Source organism: Cyprinus carpio, chromosome B10, assembly GCF_018340385.1.
Source record: "Cyprinus carpio isolate SPL01 chromosome B10, ASM1834038v1, whole genome shotgun sequence".
Lineage (NCBI taxonomy): Eukaryota > Metazoa > Chordata > Actinopteri > Cypriniformes > Cyprinidae > Cyprinus > Cyprinus carpio.
In genome coordinates this window covers 23,846,700-23,866,297 of record NC_056606.1, presented here as the reverse complement: position 1 = coordinate 23,866,297, position 19,598 = coordinate 23,846,700, and the positions used below count along the sequence as shown (strand labels likewise).

Genomic DNA, 19,598 nt, shown 5'->3' with positions numbered 1-19,598 from the left:
ACCTTTAAGGTCCATGCTTAAAAAAGAAGATGGGTTTTCGCAGCAATGAACAGCTCCTAAAACTATTTTTTTCTTTTCATTTTAATAATACAAAGCCTGGAATACACTGCAAGATTTTTACCCCGATTTTCCTCAGATTTACAGTCTGGAGAAGTTCAGAAGAAGGTCAAAGTCAGTCTGCAGATTTGAAACAACAGATTCCATAGAAAATCACGTAGTGTATGATGGTCACAGATTCAGATTTTTTTAGCTTTAGACTTTGTTTCCATCCATTTAGAGGATATCAAACATGTTTAATATTTTCAGCCGATTTTAGAACACATATTGTTTACATTTGTCGTGCTTCTCCTAGCAACAATGCACACATTTCTGTGATTGGAAGGAAATTAAAGTCTGTTAGTGTGAGATGCCCAGATTTTCTTTGTGACTATATACAAAGTCAGTAAGCGTTAGATGCCTTGTGTTTTAAAAGTCGTGTAGTGTATTCCAGCTATAATAAAGAACCTTTTTTGAAAAGGAAAGCTCCCATAAATGTTTAATGTTCCTCATAAATGTTCACCATTTGTAAGAGTGAAGAACAACAACTTTTAACTTTGGTTCCTCAGAGAACCTTTTAGTGAACAGTTCTCCAAACATCTTTTTCTTAGTGTAAAGAACACTTCACTATAAAGGACCTGGAAAATTTCCTTGCATGTTAAAGGTTCTTCAAGAAACCATCAATGCCAATGAAGAACTTCTCATTTTAAGAGTGATATTGACTGAGTTTGTGTGTTTTTATTTCTCCACAGGAATTGTAGAAGAAACACCCTCCAATGTTTCCATTTAAGGATATTTTAATGCAGATTTTGAGCTATAACATAAAAAGCACTGGACTAAAATTCCAAGATGAAATCATGCACATGAACTACAATGAAAACACGTTTACCGAACAAATTCCTGTATCAAGTCATCAAAACAATTTAGATTATAATTACTTTCCATTACTTTCTCCCATGATTACATACCCAAACATCAGGCATCCAAATGCAAGATAACTCAACAGTGTTTGTTATTACATGTACTGTATCTGCATGTGCAAAGAGCTACATTGTTATTTTTATTACTGATATTTTACACCAATTTCCCAGGAAGTGGAAATTTTGTTCCCCTGAACACACGAGATAGAAACAATGTTTTATTGGCACTATTTATGCAATTTTTCCCACAAGTTCACAACTTTGCATGGAAGCATTGCCTTTGGAAACACTGAGAGATGTCTGAGATCATTCTATCTCCCGAGCGTCCCGTTCTCATCTGGGTGATCGGTTGTTTTGTCTGTGATCTTCATTCGTTGCATTTTGAAGTCAGCATGACAAATTCAGCGCTAGCTCCATGCTCACTGTCCTTGACACACTTTTGCAAGGTGGACACAGTGACCAGCTCCCCAAGGACAGTAAAGCCCAGAGCCTCGACCGCATCCATCTTTGCGGCCCGCCGCTCCACACTCCCCTTCAAACGCCGTGGGCTCCTCTCCTGATAATTCCCCATCCGCCTTTGATTAATGCCTGTTTACTTCAGCAGGTCAAACCATTTCAGTTTGAGGAGGGGAGAAATTATGTGAAAGAAAAGTGCAATTACTCAGGGCTTCAACCTGCCAGCTTCAGGTTAAAGGACGAAGACTCACGGAAGCCGGTGGAGAAATTTCAGCTAATAAGAGAAGTAACTGCTCCGATGATAGACCTGGTTAAGTTTCTTTAAAAGATCAACTTTGCCTCCGATGTTTCTCCTTTATTTCCTCAGGAGAAATAAAAACACATGAATGAGTCACTAGCTGTCATAAAAATAAAAGTATAGAGCTATCAAATGAATGTAGCGCAGCTCACTTGTTTGAGATTATATTGAGATGACTTTTGATTGCTGACTATAGAATAAAAAAAAAAGATTTTCTAATTTTTTTCCCCCTTATTTTCCAGTACTCTACAAAAATGATTCTTTAATTAATATTTTTGTTTTGTTTTTCAGTACAAATATCTAAACTTTCTTAAATCAAGATACATTTAATTAAGAAACAAAATGGGACCATTTTCAAAGGAGAAACATCTGAGATGCATGAGACTTCAGCAAAATGAGAGAAATATTTGAGTTATTAACGAGTTGTCGTTGGTGTTTTTGTTTCCTGGAGGCTCAAGATTTCTTTGAGCATCTCTAGAGGACACTTCTTGCCCTTCCTCTGAACAGGAGGTCGTTGTGTTTGTAGGCAGGTGAGCAGAAGTGTCTCCAGCAGTGTTTGTGGGTGTTTGTTTGTTATTTGGAGGAGTGAGCGTTGCACGAGGCTTCGGTGCCAGTGTTTTTGGTCATGCACGAATGCATGCATGCAGGTGGGCGTCAGTTATGAAGAAATAAACAAAAAGCTTTCATGTTCTTAAAAAGGTCACAGAGACTCTTTGATATTGACTCACGCTGCTTTTCACCGAGCGAGGGGTGATGAGAGGGTCTCTCGTGCTCTCCAGCCGTTCCTGGGAACGTTCTGCCATTTCTGCACATTATTCTCACATGCTGATGGTTATAACGCACATGTGGCACTCGGCACACTTCTGCGTGTGGGAGTGCATGATGCTCTATGAAGACGCAGGGCTCATTAGTCGCCGGAGGTAAACACAAGCACAAAGACACTGGCTGAAGGTAATGATCTGTTTGCTCTTCATCAATCCCAAAGGCACACAAAGCAGCACTGTAAGCCCTATTTACTGCTGTTTGCTAACAAACTACTCACCCTGAGTACTAAACTTTGGCTCGTCACTCGTCTGTGAGACTGGCAGAGATGAAAAAATAATATATTAGCAACGGCATATGTCAGCAATGTTATGAAAGCTACTCTCTCATTCAGAAAATGCAAAAATTGGAGGAAAAATATAAATATGAAGGTTAAAATGAGTTCTCCAGACAAAGATATGAAAGGGTTGTCAACAGTGTTATTTTAGTATCATCCAGATACAAGTTTTTATTAATATTTTTAATTTTTCCTTTTAATTTTAAAGTTTTAGTAATTTTGTCATGTGCTTGGTCATTTTTATTAGTTTCTTTTATATTTCTTTATTGTTTTTATTAATTTTACTTATATTTTAGTATTTTTAATTTAATTTATAAATTTATTTTTTAGTATTATGTTGTTCTTTTTTTTTCTTTTTTTTTTAGTTTTAAAAATTTTGTTTTAATAATAAAAAAAAATAATGGCAAAAATCTGCAGATGTGGTTGCCAGAAATTTACTGTTAACAATTAATAAGGGGAGTAATTTGTTTCCCATTACTTTAATCTAAATATTGTTTTATTATTATAATTTTTATTATTAAAATGACTTGACCATTGACACTTCAATTTAAGGCAGTAACAGAACAAGTTTTAAGTTAAAGACCTCTAATTTCTCATCTAATTTGATTCCTAAGAGAAAGACTGATAGCACATGTGTGTCCTTCTTTGGCTGCAGACGCTGTGCTCCTCACTGCTCCTCCCACAGGTGTCCGGCGCTCCACAGCTGACCTGGAAACCGATGATTGATGACATCATTTAAAGGGCTGCTCCAGTTCTGTGAGTGTTGGCTGATGAGAAGTCGATTTCAATAATCACAAAATTCAAGCCGTGATGATTTGCAGGGGTGATTTGGCCCGTTTGAAAGTGAGTTATTAAATAAGTATTGATTATGTCCCAAAAAATGTTCATTCTCAATAAAAATAAAAGTATTCAAAGGTTTTACCCAAAGGAGGGAAAATTAAGTCTTTTCCAAACTATTCAGCAGAGGATCCCATATGGCACTGCATCATTATTGTGAACCCGACTCATTAAAACACAGATGAGACGCCAAACACAACATTGTAAAGACAAAATGAAATACAACCTGTTTTGCCTCCATAATGTGATGTATTTTAGAATAAACTTGATTTGACCCATCAGGACCTGATTGGATGGTGTAAAGAATTTAGCTCAGTTCATTCAAAAATAGGGCACAGTGTGCAGTGTTAATATTGAAGAAATTTTCCATATTGATTTTTGAATCAAGCTCGGTGTGTGTTTTGGGGTTTAAGGAAGAGTCCTAAACGGAAGCGTTGTTATGGATTATGAACTCGTATTTGAGTTAAAAACGTCTTAATGCTGGATTTGTTTCAGTTTTTGTCTTCTTCAGATGTTAACTGATGGACTGGAGTGGTGTTGATTACTTGTGGATTATTGTGATGTTTTTATCAGCTGTTTGGACTCTCATTCTGACGGCACCCATTCACTGCAGAGCATCCATTGATGAGACTCTGATGCAGTGCTACATTTCTACAAACCTGATGAAGAAACAAACTCATCCTGATCTCAGATGATCTGAGGGTGAGCACATTTTAATTTTTGTCTGAACTATTCCTGTTAGTGGGTTTTTGTATTTCATGCAGTGTAGATCATGTTTGAATCAGAAATAAGTGTGTTTTAGATAGAAACCCTACAGGATGACTGATTCTGAAAAGTGCAGTGGCATTCAGCCTAAACCTCGTTAAAATGAGCAAAAATCTTGTTTTGCTCTGGTTTCCCAGCAGACGCTGCTCGGCGGTGTTATTTAGCAACTTTTAAATGCTCCAATTATGTAAATTACAGGAAGATTACTTCTCATGATTACAGTAATGGCGAGGTGAGACGGCGAGCATATTTCGCGTGCTAATGGGCTCTGTCTGTTTTTGCGCAGTGACTCACTGTGGCGACGAGCAAGTAATCAATATTTTGACCGGTGGATTTTTTTGTCTTACAGGAGGATCACCGTAATGGAGGTGGACTGTAAATAAGCAGAAGGCCTTCTTGACAAATGAATCCATTAACATTTCCCAGTGTCACCTGGCAAGGAGACTTGCCGTTTATGAGGCAGAAAAAACAGGCCTGTAAATCTGACGATCGGCGGAGACCTGAAACCTGCGCGTTCATGATGCAGCACTTTATCTGGCTCTGAAATGGCATCTTTATCTGCTTAAATTAAGTTTTGATTCCTTGCCACATACGGTGTTGCAAATCACTTTTAACGCCGATATCGAGAGTGGCACTAAAGTCGGCCTGTGGCCATGAAAAACTGCTTTTTATTTTGTAGCATCCTTGTGTTGTGCCGGTTTGCTTTAACCCCTGCATATTCTCTCAGCATAATCTATCACAGAAAGATGCTCTAAAAAGTCATTGAGTCAAGGTTTATGGGCAGAATAAATTTCCAATTTAAATTTGGTTTTACCGCTGTGTGTCAGAGAAGGATTCCCTGACTTCTGTTTCACTTCATAACGCCGGCCTGAAGTCAGCGCTTTAGAGACGCCGAGATTGATAGAGTTTTTTTTTCTCAAGGACGCCCATCATTCGCTCAGACGTTAACGTCTTTGTTAATGGAGGAGAAGGGCTGTCGCACCAATGACTGACAGGTCTTTCATCGTTAGCAAACGCTGAGTGACAGTTTGGGGGAAAAGCACCAATGAGCTGAGAGAGGTGAGTTTATGTTGATGTTGCTGTTTGGGTTTGATTAGAGCAGAGCTTCTCCAGCGGTTTGTCATCAGGATTTACACTGAAAAAAAAAAAAAAAAACTGGGGTAGAAACAATTCTCATGTAGAAACTGCACGTAAATTTCACAAATCGTTACTAAGTAATGGCAATAACACATTGAAATAATCATGAAATTTTGAAGTGGACAAACCAAAATAGTATTTTCTTGTAACATGCACTCCAATAATTTTATTTACAACATTGAAAATTTAGTTTTACAGTGCAGATTTTACATCAATGGTCTCAAGCTCACAGCTCTGCAGAGTTCAGCTCCAACCAGCTCCAAATCACACCTGCTTGAAAGTTTCATATATAGTTTTAATTAACTATTTAACTTTAACAAATTGTTGCTTGAAATAAAATAGACATTAACTGAAAAAATAAAGATGTGCTAAAAATAACAAGAATTTTAAATAAAAATTAATACAAACTATATATAAACAAACCACTAAAAATTACAAAAACACACAACAAAATTACAAAAACTTTAACTAAAATTAAAAAAAGCATTTCCATTATTTAATAATACAGACACTAAATAGACATTAATGAAATAAAATAGACATTATTGATATAAAAGAAAATATAAAACCTTTTTATTTCAACTTGTCACCAAGGCACATTTTCTCATTTTAATTTAGGTTAACTTTATGTACTGAAATAATTAAAAGTAAAACTGAAATTAAATTATTAAAAACTATATATATATAGTTATATACTGTATATATATGAAGAGTTCAGATGCCAAAGTCTCTAAGTGTCATCTGACATTTTCATCTAAAATGAGCATTTTTATCAGGCTCCTATGTTTAGGTTAAGTAATTTTACTCTAATGGCAATGTATACTGTAGGTGTTTTTTTATGCAATTAGCAGTCATTTTTGCAAAAGGATTCCCGACCAAGTATTGAGTGCATAACTGAACATAATTATTTGAAGGTTGACTTTTTTTGTATTAAAAACACTTTTCTTTTATTGGTCGGATGAAATATGCTAATTTTTTGAGATAGGAATTTTGGGTTTTCATGAGCTGTATGCCAAAATCATCAGTATTAAAACAATAAAAGACCTGAAATATTTCAGTTGGTGTGCAATGAATCTAAAATATATGAAAGTTTAATTTTTATCATTACATTATGGAAAATAATGAACTTTTATCACAATATGCTAATTTTTTGAGAAGTACCTGTATATACACACACACACACACACACACACACACACACAGACTCCAGCAGAAATACACACACACACACACACACACACACACACACACACACAAAGCAAAACTACTAAAAATGATGAAAACAAAATTAATAAATTGCTAAAATAAAACTAAAATTTCAATGAACATGGAAAATTAAAAATAAAATAAAAAATATAATATAAAAATATATATATAAAGTTGTCCTAAAACCTAAAACCAAAATGCATTCTTGTCTTAGGGCAACTTTGATGAACTTTTGAACTTACAGTAGTCAACCCTTTAAATGTTGACTACTGTAATACTGTCCCATCAATACTAAAATATCACTGTTTACATCAGTTTTATCTGCTCATGAATTTCCCTTTAGCTAATAATTCCCACACATTAGGTTATGCTCGAACCATGTTTATACTTACTGCAGTTGAGCTCGTATTTTATACCAACTGGGTTTTATTATAATATATATATTAATTTTATTCTATTTGGCATGAATTTGCACTCAGAGCATAACTGGACTCGTGTCCTTTGACACTGAAAAGCTTAAAAGCTGACGTGTTCTGCATTGCTATTTTTTGTAATGACACGGCTGCAAAACATGAGGAATCTATTTATTCACTGTTGCTGCTGATTAATATCAGGCCAATTAATAAAAGCATAATGGATTCTTAACAGTTTTACCACCATATCAATAAAAAAATGTACTTCCGCTAAATGGGGCATATGCAAAGAGCACTAAATGCCTTATTTATGCATGAATGTCAGGAGCATCTGAATTAATTCAGCTTTATCCCTCTTCAGTCTGCAGCAAGCCATTGGTTACTGAAGAACTGGACGAGCTCATGCCACATTACTGTGTGCTTTCACTACAGGATTTGTTAAAGGGTCATTCTCTTGAGATATCTGGACTGACAGTAAAATACCAGCCAGAGCCATTAGGTTTGAAGCACAATCCATCTCCTCATACTTTTAAAAATGTACATTACAGTGACTCACAAAAGACACATTCATAGAGCCGATCGAGAGCATCCATTGTGGAAATACTCTTCAGATGCTCTAATATACGCCAGCCTTCAAGATAAAATGCATCTTTATATTAAGAGCAAATATTTCTGCCCTCTATAGGCTCCATTCAGTCTTGGGAGTATATCATCCTTAAACCCATGGAACCCTGTTGATATTATATAAGGAAATATAAAAATAGATAGATAGATAGATAGATAGATAGATAGATAGATAGATAGATAGATAGATAGATAGATAGATAGATAGATAAATGAATAAATATATATGCAAGCAACATATGTATAAAATGTATGTTGTGTGTGTGTGTGTGTGTGTGTGTGTGTGTGTGTGTGTGTGTGTGTGTGTGTGTATATATATATATATATATATGGAAAATACACATGGTTGCTACATATAATTGCATATAAAAATCATATACTGTATGGCATAGATATGTCCATATACAAATTTGACTATGGGGATTTTATACATTTAGATTTTCATCTACCAATAGAATATATGTATGTAAAAGCTATATAATATAATTATAATGTATTCAAATATATGATAATATATAGTTGTTGACAATATTTGCACCTTATAAGTAACATATATAAAGAGCAATCTATAATAATTTAATAATGTAATATTTGAAATTTCTGTATGGGACTTCACAATTTAAGGTTAATTAGATTTCTTCATGAAAATAAACCTACAGTATTTAGTACAAATAATTCTACCAGTCCATAGTTACTTTCCTAATATTATTTTTATCACTGCTTGCAGAAGTCAATTTGTGAAACAAGTAAAAAAAAAAAAGAGAAAAAAAGTCAATATTCTCACATAAATGCATTTACCAAACATTGTGAATTAGCATAATAATAATACAGGGAAAGACCATAATCATAGTTCTCAGTATTTGGTCAAGTTTGCCCGAGTAATAGATAATGTTCTCTCAGGCCCATCAGCAACAAAAGCAATTTCCCTCCCGCTGGTAATTCAAAGTGAAATGCCAGGAAGATGTCAGATTCTCACAGACATCATTGTTCGAGCCACTAAAAACAAGAAGAGTCAATGCATAAGTCATGCTTTCTCAAATCCCAGTTCATTTCAAGCACTCAATTTAGTTCCTCACGTCCTCGTGTTCTCAGTTTGATTGATTGGAAATTGCATATATAGATATAAAATCAAGGATAAACATGCCGAATGAATGTGATTGGGAATTGTTTGGGTTTATATATCATTTACTGTATGATATGTCCAGAAAAAGGTCCTAAAATGTGTCACGGAGAGTCCAGCCTTAAGGCCAGCTGATTCAGTCCATCGTTACGCTTGATTTAACCAGCAGTTATGAAGGATTACAGTCCAAATAACTCTGAAAGTGGAAGAATAAAGGGATGCTGCGGCTCCTCACTGGGAAGAGGAAATGATGTCACGGCGTGTCACCTCTGGTGTAGAATGAGAGCGCTGGGTGACATTAGTCTTGGAGACTGTGTACATGTTCTTTTCCCGGCTCTCTCGGGGGCTGTTTTTCTTTTGGGGCTGGGATGGGAATAGGTCATCGAAGCGGGTTCATAAAAACGGCTACAATGCCAAAAAGAGAGAGATATTACAGAGCTGAACCTTAGGGTGAGAGGGAATTATGTCTATTGTTGTGTTGCTGACTGAGACCTCTGACATTTTGATATTGCTTTAGAACACTGTATCATTTCAAAGTTGTAAAACTTAAAAAAATATCCAAGATATATAAGATCTATGTTGCTTTTGAAGAGAGGAACAACATGCGGCACAATTTAATAGCACATGCTTGCTCAGGGGGCAGTATTTGTTCTGCCCGTATAGCTACTTACTGTAGAAAATAAATAAATAAATAAACTGAGAAAACTGGCAACTTGATCTGTTCAGATTGTTATGTTCTCTCAGCTAATTGTACTAAGTAACACTACTTTGTTTTGTTGATTTTAATTTATTCGTTCAGTATGTGCAAAATGCATAATCCAGCCAATAAATTCATCAAGACAACAACAGATTTCTTTTTCAGCCTATTTTCATTTATTGTACATTTACACGATAATGATTTCCTTTTTGTTTTTACTTACAGCGTGCATAATAGACTAAAAGCACTGGCAGGCCAGTAGTTGGTGCTGTTACTTTGTAAAGACATCACTGTTTTCACAAATTTGTGATTTTATAGCTTACATTGAGACAACAACAGTATAGTTTTCAAAAATTTGCAGTTTGAATCTCGTCTTCAATAGTTTGCTTTTTCAGGGCCCCAAAGCGGCCAAAACACATTAAAAGTTTTCCATTTTTATTTAAAAACGGTGTTGTGTAAACGGCCTCTTAGTTACAATAAATTAATTTGTTTTGATAACTGCATAGATGTTATGTGAACTATGCTATCTTTGTTTGGCACTGCAAAAATGAATTCCTTACTTAGTATTTCTGTCTTATTTTGAATCTAAACATTCTTAAATCAAGAAGCATTTACTTGAGAAGCAAAATGACAAGATAATAAGTATTGTTTTCTGAAAAATGCATCAAATTTTTGTTAGTTTTTGCCTCATTGGCAGATATTTTTTAAGCAAAAAAAAAAAAAAAAAATCAAATCTTAATCAATTTGCTTCTCAAATAAATGCATCTTGATAAAAAATGTTTAGATAATAATACTAGAAAACAAGAAAAAATACCTAGAAAATCAGTGTATGAGGGAGCAATAGTCCTATAAAGCAAAAAAATAGTTTTAAATGGTTGAACATACTGTAGGCCTCAAGACTCGACACTCAAACCTCAAGTATACTGTAGGTGACAATTAACAAATTTACATCACAACTCAACAAATAACTAACAATAATGGCAAAATAACAATAAAAATGAAGTCCCCAAACTGCAAAACAATAATCCTATAGTAACCACAAAATGTGTTAATGATTAACATTAACATTTCAGCAATATGAAATTTTCTTTGACTATAGTTGCATATGTGGATTATTGACTAGTTGGTGGTTTTTATGTAGTTTCAAGAAAACTGCATCAGTATTTGAGACTCTAAAGGTTTTGTAAACTGTAAAATATAGTTGCTTTTTTTACAGTCTGTTTTATTGTGGCCAAACAAAAGCCTGTTCCCAACAAAGGGATATAGAGTTGACCATAGAGTTTGTGTTCACAGAAAACCACGGAAAAGCCTCGGAAGACGCTGTGTACTTGGAATTCCATGTCTGAGATTACACAGGCAGGCCACCCATGATGTTAACCACTAGCTGAGTAAATGGGTTTTCTGAGTTGTCACTCAGCAAGATTAAAGGCTGTATGATCTTACCACTGTAAACAGCATTACCTCTGTCGGTAAACATTACATAATATTTACAGAGGCTGCTCAAGAATTTACATGGCAAATGTGAAGATGCATAAATCAAATGGAAAAACATGACAATCGTGTCTTTGGTGACATTGCGGTCTCGCTTTATCTGGTGCATTCTATGTAAAAAATAAGAGAAGAGTCAGTGTAACTGCCACACTGTTTACAAAACCTTTTGAGTCTCAAATACTAATGAAACTACATAAAACCCACGTCAGACCAAACAGAATTCACCCAAATGTTTCAAACCTGTGAGTTTCTTCCTAGTGTGGAACTTAAAAGAAGATACAGGTAACCAAACAGCCATTGATTTCCATAGTAGGGGGAAAAATATAATGGAAGTCAATGGGTACCAGCAAGTGTTTGGTTGCCAACATTCTTCTAAATATCTTCTTTGTTGTTCATAAGAAGAAAGAAACTCATACAGGTTTGGAACAACATGAATGCGAGTAAATGATGATGAATTTCAAAACTTTTTTTGTGTGAAATATAATTTTATTTCTTTGTTGTGTTGTGATGTTAAGAGCTTGTCTTTTTACATTTGTTGATTGTCAATGTTCTTGAGGTTTGTGTGTCAGTGTGTTCAACCATTTAAAACTATATCCCGGAAATAATTGCTTTGTAGGATGATTGTTCCTTCATAAATAAATATAGTATTCACGGAACATATTGAGTGTACTGTAAGACTATATATGCGACTATCGAAGCAACAAAATAATTTGTGTTACTTAATGAAAAACTGATGTATTTATAGTTCTCTTTAGAGGCATTTTGCATTTAGTGAATAAACAAATTCAAACTGACAAAACAAGGCAGTGCTACTTAGCACAATTGATAGATTGAGAGAACTTGTCTTGGATTTCTTTTTTTTGTTTTGTTTATTTTACTGGCCATTTAGCAGATGCTTCATCCAAAATGACCGAACAGCCTTCTTGAAGAAACCCGAGGTTAAGTATCTTGCACAATGGTGATGGACTGGAATTTCGACAGCTCTCCAGTTTCTAGGTCACTCCACCTGGGGTTGAACCTGCAATACTGAAGCCAGCAGCCCAGATGCTTAACCATTAAGCCATGACATCATGCATCATAAATGCAAACACAAAACACCTGCAGATAGAGAAGATTGATGAGCTGGAATCACAGATACAGTCTCCTCTTATCATGACGACAGGCCCGGCGCACCGCAGCAGAATTTGCAAGCTCACTTCAGTTATCATGGTTTGTGGTTTTCTTCCTGTCATAATTATTGATCATGCCTTCTGACAAGAGAACATGTTTTGGGCAATTAGCAGGGCTAAATGAATAACAGGAGGCCAGTGATAAGGAAAGCAAATGTACTTTAGAGTTTTGTTGATTAGATTCCGGCGAGGTTTGTTTTCCTCTTGTTTACTCAGTGTCATGGATCAGAACCAAGAGTGAAACATTAACTACAATAAAGTCATTTTCAGACCTCCTTTTGTGAATTTTATGAATTTAAAGTCAGAAAAAAGTCAATTGTTCTTAACTCACTAACCATTTTTGCTAAATCGATCAATAAAAAAATATTTATCTCTGCGTGTGCTGAGATTATGGTTGAATTGTGAGCATAAATGGGTCCTAAAATAAACAGAATAATAAAATATCTCTATATGTGTGTATGACACTTGAAAAGAATATTTGAAGTCATGAAATAAAGTCATACAAATTGTTCTTAAATTACTAGCCTTTCTTTTTGCAAAATGAATAAAAAAAATGTTAAAATTATATTTATTCTCATTCTGCGGTATTCCTTTATGATTATCTTTGAATTATTAGCGGCAAATGATCCTAAAAACAGAAAAATAAAATGTTAATAATGTAAAAGTTCTGAAAATAAAGTCAAATCAAATCAGAAATAAATAAATAAAACACATTGCAAAATATACTAATATATATATATATATATAGCCCCCTTCATTCTACAGAATTTCATTAAACATATCTCAGTATGTGCTGAGATTATGGTTAAATTTTAAGCAGAAAAGGTCCTAAAAGCAACAGAAAAATAAAATATCTAAATGACAAGCTAAAATAATATTGAAAGTCAGAAAATAAAGTCCTACAATGGCAAATCATTTTTGACATTTTTTACTAAATAAATAAATAAACAGGCCTTAATACATATTTGCATTGCTTGCTTCCATTGACATCATTTGTAAGTCGCTTTGGATAAGTCTGCTAAATGACCTAATGTAACAACGTACAAAACTACCAAATTCTGCTATAAGTTTGATTGCAACATATAATCATTTCTGTTAACCGTCTATTTGATTACATGACATTAACTAACTGCTTGTTTTTACTGTATTTCTGCACATGGACATCAACTTGAGATAATCACCACTGAAAAGCTACTGTAGAAACTTTAATTTTCTGTAAAGCTGCTTTGCAACGATTTGCGGTATACAAATAAACTTGAATTGAATTAAATGCAACGTAAATATTTAAAAATAATATTTTACCCTCAGCATTGAAAGTGTCTCGGTATGTGCTGAGAGATTATAGGCAGGAAAGGATCACAAAAGACGCAGAATAACAGTAGAATATCTAAACGGCGTGTGAAAGGAACAGCTCCTCATCATCTCATTAAAGCTCATTTATTAACACACCCGATAATCATTCATAACCTGATCCACCTGATCAGGTGTTGATCCGCTCCGCGCTCCGCACCCGGGTTTCTTCGCACTGAAGTCGGAGCGCAAGCGGATTGGCTGGAGCGCGGGCGGCTCGCGCGGGGATCTCGCGCTCCTCCAGCTCTCCATCAGAAGGCGGGGAGCGCGCGCTGAGGGAACTTCACTGACAGACATGAACTCACCTCAGGAGCGCTGATTTACCTGTTTACAGCCGGTCCGCGGCGTTTCGCGAAGCCTTGAGAGAAAAACTGCTCAGAAGAGCAGGGACTGAGGATATTAATCTCAAACACTTGTGTTTGGCGGGCGTTGGTGGCCGCTGTCTGTCAGAAGAGTGCGCTGAGGTAAAAACCAACGGATTCCATCAACGGATTTCATTCCGCGAATAATAATCTCTCCGCCACAGTCTGCGATTCCGCTGGTTTATTAGAAACAACATCTCCAGAGGTCCCTCAGATTATTATTTCACCCGATCGGCGGATTTTTGCCTGGTTTTGACTGTTTGTACGATGGGAAGAAGTAAAAAGACTGCGAGAAGAGATCGAGGCGGATCGGGATTCTTAGCGCAGATGATCACTGTGTTCGTTTTCACTGTTTTATCGCTCGTCAACACCGGTTCGGCTCAAGGTAAGAAAACCTTTCAATACTAGCTGAATATCGATCAGCATCGCTGACTGAAGTTTGCTGAATGAGCGAAAGTTTCGTTAAATTATTGTTCAGGTCTGCGTATGAAAAGTTGTCAAACCCATCCAGCTTTATATAGAAATTTATACTGCATACCATCAGATTTCGGTAAATAATGCTAATAAGTCTTAATGGGAATTACTCAAAACCCATCATTTGTAGTTAGATTTGATATTTCAGGCGTGAATTGATTTGTCAGATGTGCTTTTTGTTTGTAAATTGTGTTTTGTGTGGTCGAGCATGTTAACTAATTCCCGCCCGATCGGATTTGTTTATATATTTAAACTAACAATGGCATTTCCTGTTAATATTATCTTTGTTTCGGTAGTTTTGTTTGTTATCATCGAGTGTAAGAGCGTGGTGTTTATATTTCAGCCAGTGGTGTCACAGCTGGTTAAATCTCTTTACATTGAAAACTCGCATATGTGGATTATTGTCATTTGGTCTTAATTTTAGCCATGAGCTCATAGTGAGGTCATTACATGAGAAAACTTTGTCTCGTGCTGCTGTGTGTCTGTCATGACTAAACGCCTTTCTGCTCGTTAGAAATGAGCAGAACGATGTTTTTGCGCTTGTCCTTGTATGCGCAGACCTTTCTGAAGGTTTAACGCGCTGGTTTATATATTTAGTCTTGTTATGAATGCTGAAATCTTATTACAGGACAGTTTTCTGGCCTTAAAGGATAATATCTGATTCCGAGTTGTTTTTCAAATCCATCTCTTTTGGCTGTAAATCTTGTTTGCGCGGTGTTTAGTATAGAAAACTATACTAAATAGCGCGTTATTATTTAATATATATATGCTGAAAATAATGCATAATTAAACCATCAACTTCTATTATAAATCATCTTACTATCCTAATTACAAAGTGGCTAAATTCCTTTGGGAATGTTTTGAGGAAATCAGAGAAACTTGAAACCACAAAATATCACTCATGGCCTCATTCTGTGAGAAGCGAATGTGCTGCTGGACTTTCATATTTCTTAAGAGTTTGAATTGATGATTTACCCAAATTCCCTGTTTCTGTTAGGACTTAGGAGTAAAATAAATATTTTGATTATTTTGCTATTGAGTAGCCTAATTCATCTGCATGCTTTGATTGCATTATAATGAACTAATTAAATGGATTTTCCTCTGGGCACGACATTGTGAGTTAAAAGTACTTTCTGTACGCTGAAGATGCTCTCAGGTTTGTGGCATATCTCAGAGCTGATGCCGTTTGCTTTCTTGAAAGTGTCCGTTCACCGAAGTGAGTGTGGGACTCCATTTAAAAGGATTTTGCTGAATAATTGTTGTGTAAGTAAACCGGCAGCCATGTTCTTGACACAGAGAGATGACACAAAGACCTCCTCCCTATCACAAGGCAGGTTTGTGAATCTCCTCCTAGCCACGTTTGACATTGGCTTCAATCCTTCCTCAGTGGTTTACGTGCAGTTGTACTGTACTGGATTCTGCTGATCTGCTGGGTTTGATTCCCGGGACATGCATGCACTGAAGAAGAAGTTTAGCATAAATGCAAGGTATTGCAAGTCGCTTTGGATAAAAGCATCTACCAAATGCATAAATGTAAAGTCATTTTTGTACTGTTCTAGAATGTATGCTATATTTATGTTATACTTTATTTAATAGCTACTTTTTAAACCACAAACAGTAGAGCAATGGAAAGGTTGTGGGTTCGACTCCCATGGAATGCTAAATCTTGAAAGCAGTGCATGTCACTTTAGATAGAAGCATCTGCCAAATGCTTAAATGAAAAGTGATGTTTGTACAATTTTAAATTAAACTATATAAAAAAAAAAGTGATTACTGTAGCTCAAACAATAGATGAGCGGCAAGGTCATGGGTTCGATTCCTAGGAAATGCATGTATTGAATAAAAAGGAAAGCTTGAATGCAATGTAAGTTGCTTCTGCCAAATACATATAATTACATATAAAGTAATGTTTGTATTATTCTTGATTATATACACTATAATACTTTATTATTTAAAAGTTTAAGTGAGCTTTGTATTGTAAGTGTTGCATGCTTCAGGCTCCAAAAATGCCAGGAATCAGATTGTTAGAAACCCAATCCAGTCTAGCAAAACCTCCCTGGACAATTGTGCATAGTTAATGAGAAACAAGGAAAGGTTGAGGAAAAACTATCCTGCTCCGGAGTCTGAAGGGCATTGCAGGATGACATAAGGCCGATTCCAGAAGCCCTCAGAGGCCAATGCCATTGACTGTAATGGGAACACAAACCAAGTCTCTTTGTGTCCATTAAGAAGTCGATACTTAGGGTGAACATTGTTTGCAACTAATTAATGGCCCATAGGTTTTTTGGATACTAATGAGCTACACGTTTCCGGTTCACATGGGGATCTTTTCGTGCTTGAAGTACTGCCCTGTTATTTAAGCAGTTATGGCTACTCTGCTTGGAAAAAATTCCCTCACGCTCCTTTCTTCTCCTGATCCCCCTATTTTTCACTGTCGATACACTTGTGTTAATTAAGTGTGTGAATTCCCACTTGTCTCAGTGTTCTCTTGGCCCTGGAAACAGAGGAGTGAGCAATAGAGAGGAAAGGAGTGCCTTTATCAAGTACAGTAAAATCACTGACATCTCCACCACAAGTGTCTCCCGGCGCCTGAATAAGAATAAGAGGCGACCAGGAAAATCAAGAGGGAGTGAGGGGGATAACAGCACTGTGCGACCCTTGACAATGCTTCGACAGGAGACGATCTTGTCATCCGCTTTAACAGCAGAAGGCCGTGTGGATTTGGGGGCTGAAGTAGACCGGCTGTCTGTTTGAATATGCAGATCCTTGGCTGATGAAAGGCGAAGATCCCAAATGTGCATAATCCATTCTTGTACGTTTTTGTTTTCATGTAGGCTGCATGCTTTTTCTGCTTTCTGTATGCCATCGGTTCTATATGCAGTGCTTTTTTTGGGGAAACAAAGGCGCCTTGTTTGCTGTCTTATGTGTAATTACTGTTTTAAAAAAAACAGCAAAGCAAACCCACTGCCTGCTGAGTGCGTCAAAGCGTGAGTTCACTTTTTCCACGTCTGTCCTCTCGCTCTGCATGTTATGCGTCCTCTGAGCTTTGTTTATGGACGGGGGACCGGGGACGGGGGGCGGGCAGGTGGGGTGCGCTTTTATTTTTAAGAAAATATTTAGCAAACTAAAAAAGAGACACACGTGCAGCTCCAGTAGGCGTAAAAATGAGTGTTATTGCGATCATCATTACTCTAAGTGCTTCCCTCATTGCCTAACGGTCAGGTCTCAAGGGCTCTACTAAGGTTACAGCCATCGTGGTCGTTCTCCAAGTTCGTTTGGAAACACAAAGGCTTCATTGTGCACCAAACGGCTACTATACTATGACCTAGCACCACTGTGTATCGTAAATCCCTCGTGATGTAGGCCGATTTTTAAGTTTGAAGGAGAAAATGAGACTTAATTCGGTCACGTGTTGGTGAAGGTAAAGGTCGAGCCAAACTGTGTGTCATCAGAAACTCCTTCTTGGTCGCCTTGTGGGCGTCAGCACTACACGCTGTTTGTTGGCCTTCCCCCGTGCTGAGGATATTTTTTCGTGATAATTGCTGTGAAAGGCGTGCTGAGGTTGCAGCTCTCCTCTCCTGACGTCACGTAGCGTGCCGGCTGTGGAAAAGATGTATTACAGTATGCGCTCGGCATTGTCTATGGCAAATCACGCCGTATCCAGCTGCGCATGTAGGTGAGCGAGCAAAGTCATGCCAATGACAGCCTCTATTCGTAGCAAAAAAGAGAAAAAGCATACGGGGAGTGGAGTGAGTGCAATTAATCACACACTGTCACCCTGTAAACTACAGGGGAAGCATCAAAGTGCAGCTCTGGGTTCTATTAGCAGTCCATTAGTGAAGCCCGGCACAAGTGTGGCTACTTCACAAGCATGCCGCCGCTGAAGTGACCGACCTGTCTGTCAACAGATCTCCTTTTCCATGGTGACACAAACAACTTTGAGTTGAATAACGACTGAATCAAATTCACTTCATAATTGATAAACTGCAACATCAACACTGTTGTTTTACTGAATTGAATAAACATTGAACTGAATTGAGCTGCATAATGATAACAAATTTGCTCTACAGAAGACAGTGTTTCATAATTGTTGATTTTGTTTTTACATGGAGACTGTTATTAAACTGAATTGAGTTGAATAATGACTGAGTCAAATTAATTACATAAGTGTTGAATTTTGCAACATTTAAAATGGTTATTAAGCTGGATTGAATCAACTTTGAGCTGAACTGAGTTGAATAATGACTGAATGGAATTCATTTCATAATTGATAAACTTTGCAACATCGACAGAAAATGATGCTATTGTCTTTTGAAGGCTTGCTTTAGTGCTGAATTGAATTCATTTCATAATTGTTAAATTTTGCCACACTAACATAGTTATTGAACTGGTTTGAATGAACTTGGAACAGTATTGATCTGAATAATGACACTGATGCCTCCTGTAGAGAAATTTTGTTTCATAATTGATTAGTACTGTCAGATGATTAAATGCAATTAATCGCATCCAAAATAAAAGTTTTTTGTTTTCATTATATATGTGAGTATACTTATACATAATATACATAATACATAATAAATTTACACAGTACAACGCATATAAACAAAAACTTTTATTTTGGATGCGGTTAATCACGATTAATTGTTTGAGAGCACTATAATTGATAAACTTATTAAACTGGATAAATCAACAATGAACCGAATTGATCTGAATAATAACACTACTGTCCTCTGTTGGGCAAATTCGTTTCATAAATGATTTTTTCTACCTTGACACTGCTATTAAACTGGATTAAATCAACATAAATCTTACTTGAGCTGAATATTGACACAATTGTCTTCTATAGAGCTGCAATTTTCAGTTTATTTCTGTGAAGCTGCTCTGTATCATATAAAGTCTTATAGAAATAAGGGTGAATTCATACCATGAACTCGTTCGGTGACGTGGTCATGTGTGCTCTTGAGTATGGAGTGATGTTATGCTTCTCCTCTAATGTAATAGTCGCGTTGTGAAATCCAAACCCAAACGCTCAAAGACTCTTTGTTTTCCACTTACAGAAAGGCTGCTGCTTGGAGAATCCTCAGTGTCCAATTATAGCTGAGGATCAGAGAAATGTAATTTACAGCCCTTGCTCCTCATGGAGA

The 19,598-nt window shown here is 36.3% G+C and overlaps 1 protein-coding gene across 2 annotated transcripts in view; it reads left to right on the top strand.

Annotated features, from left to right (window-relative positions):
• Positions 1-13,826: 13,826 nt before the first annotated feature.
• The window catches only part of LOC109112925 (netrin receptor UNC5C-like), a 196,533-nt gene continuing 190,761 nt past the window's right edge, over positions 13,827-19,598 (top strand). Inside the window, exon 1 of one of the 2 annotated variants that reach the window (XM_042733320.1) lies at positions 13,827-14,365. In XM_042733320.1, the coding sequence (XP_042589254.1) occupies positions 14,248-14,365 (118 nt within the window). In that variant the 5' untranslated portion in view covers positions 13,827-14,247. The remainder of the gene's footprint in view (positions 14,366-19,598) is intronic. The other variant, XM_042733321.1, reaches the window with a different exon arrangement.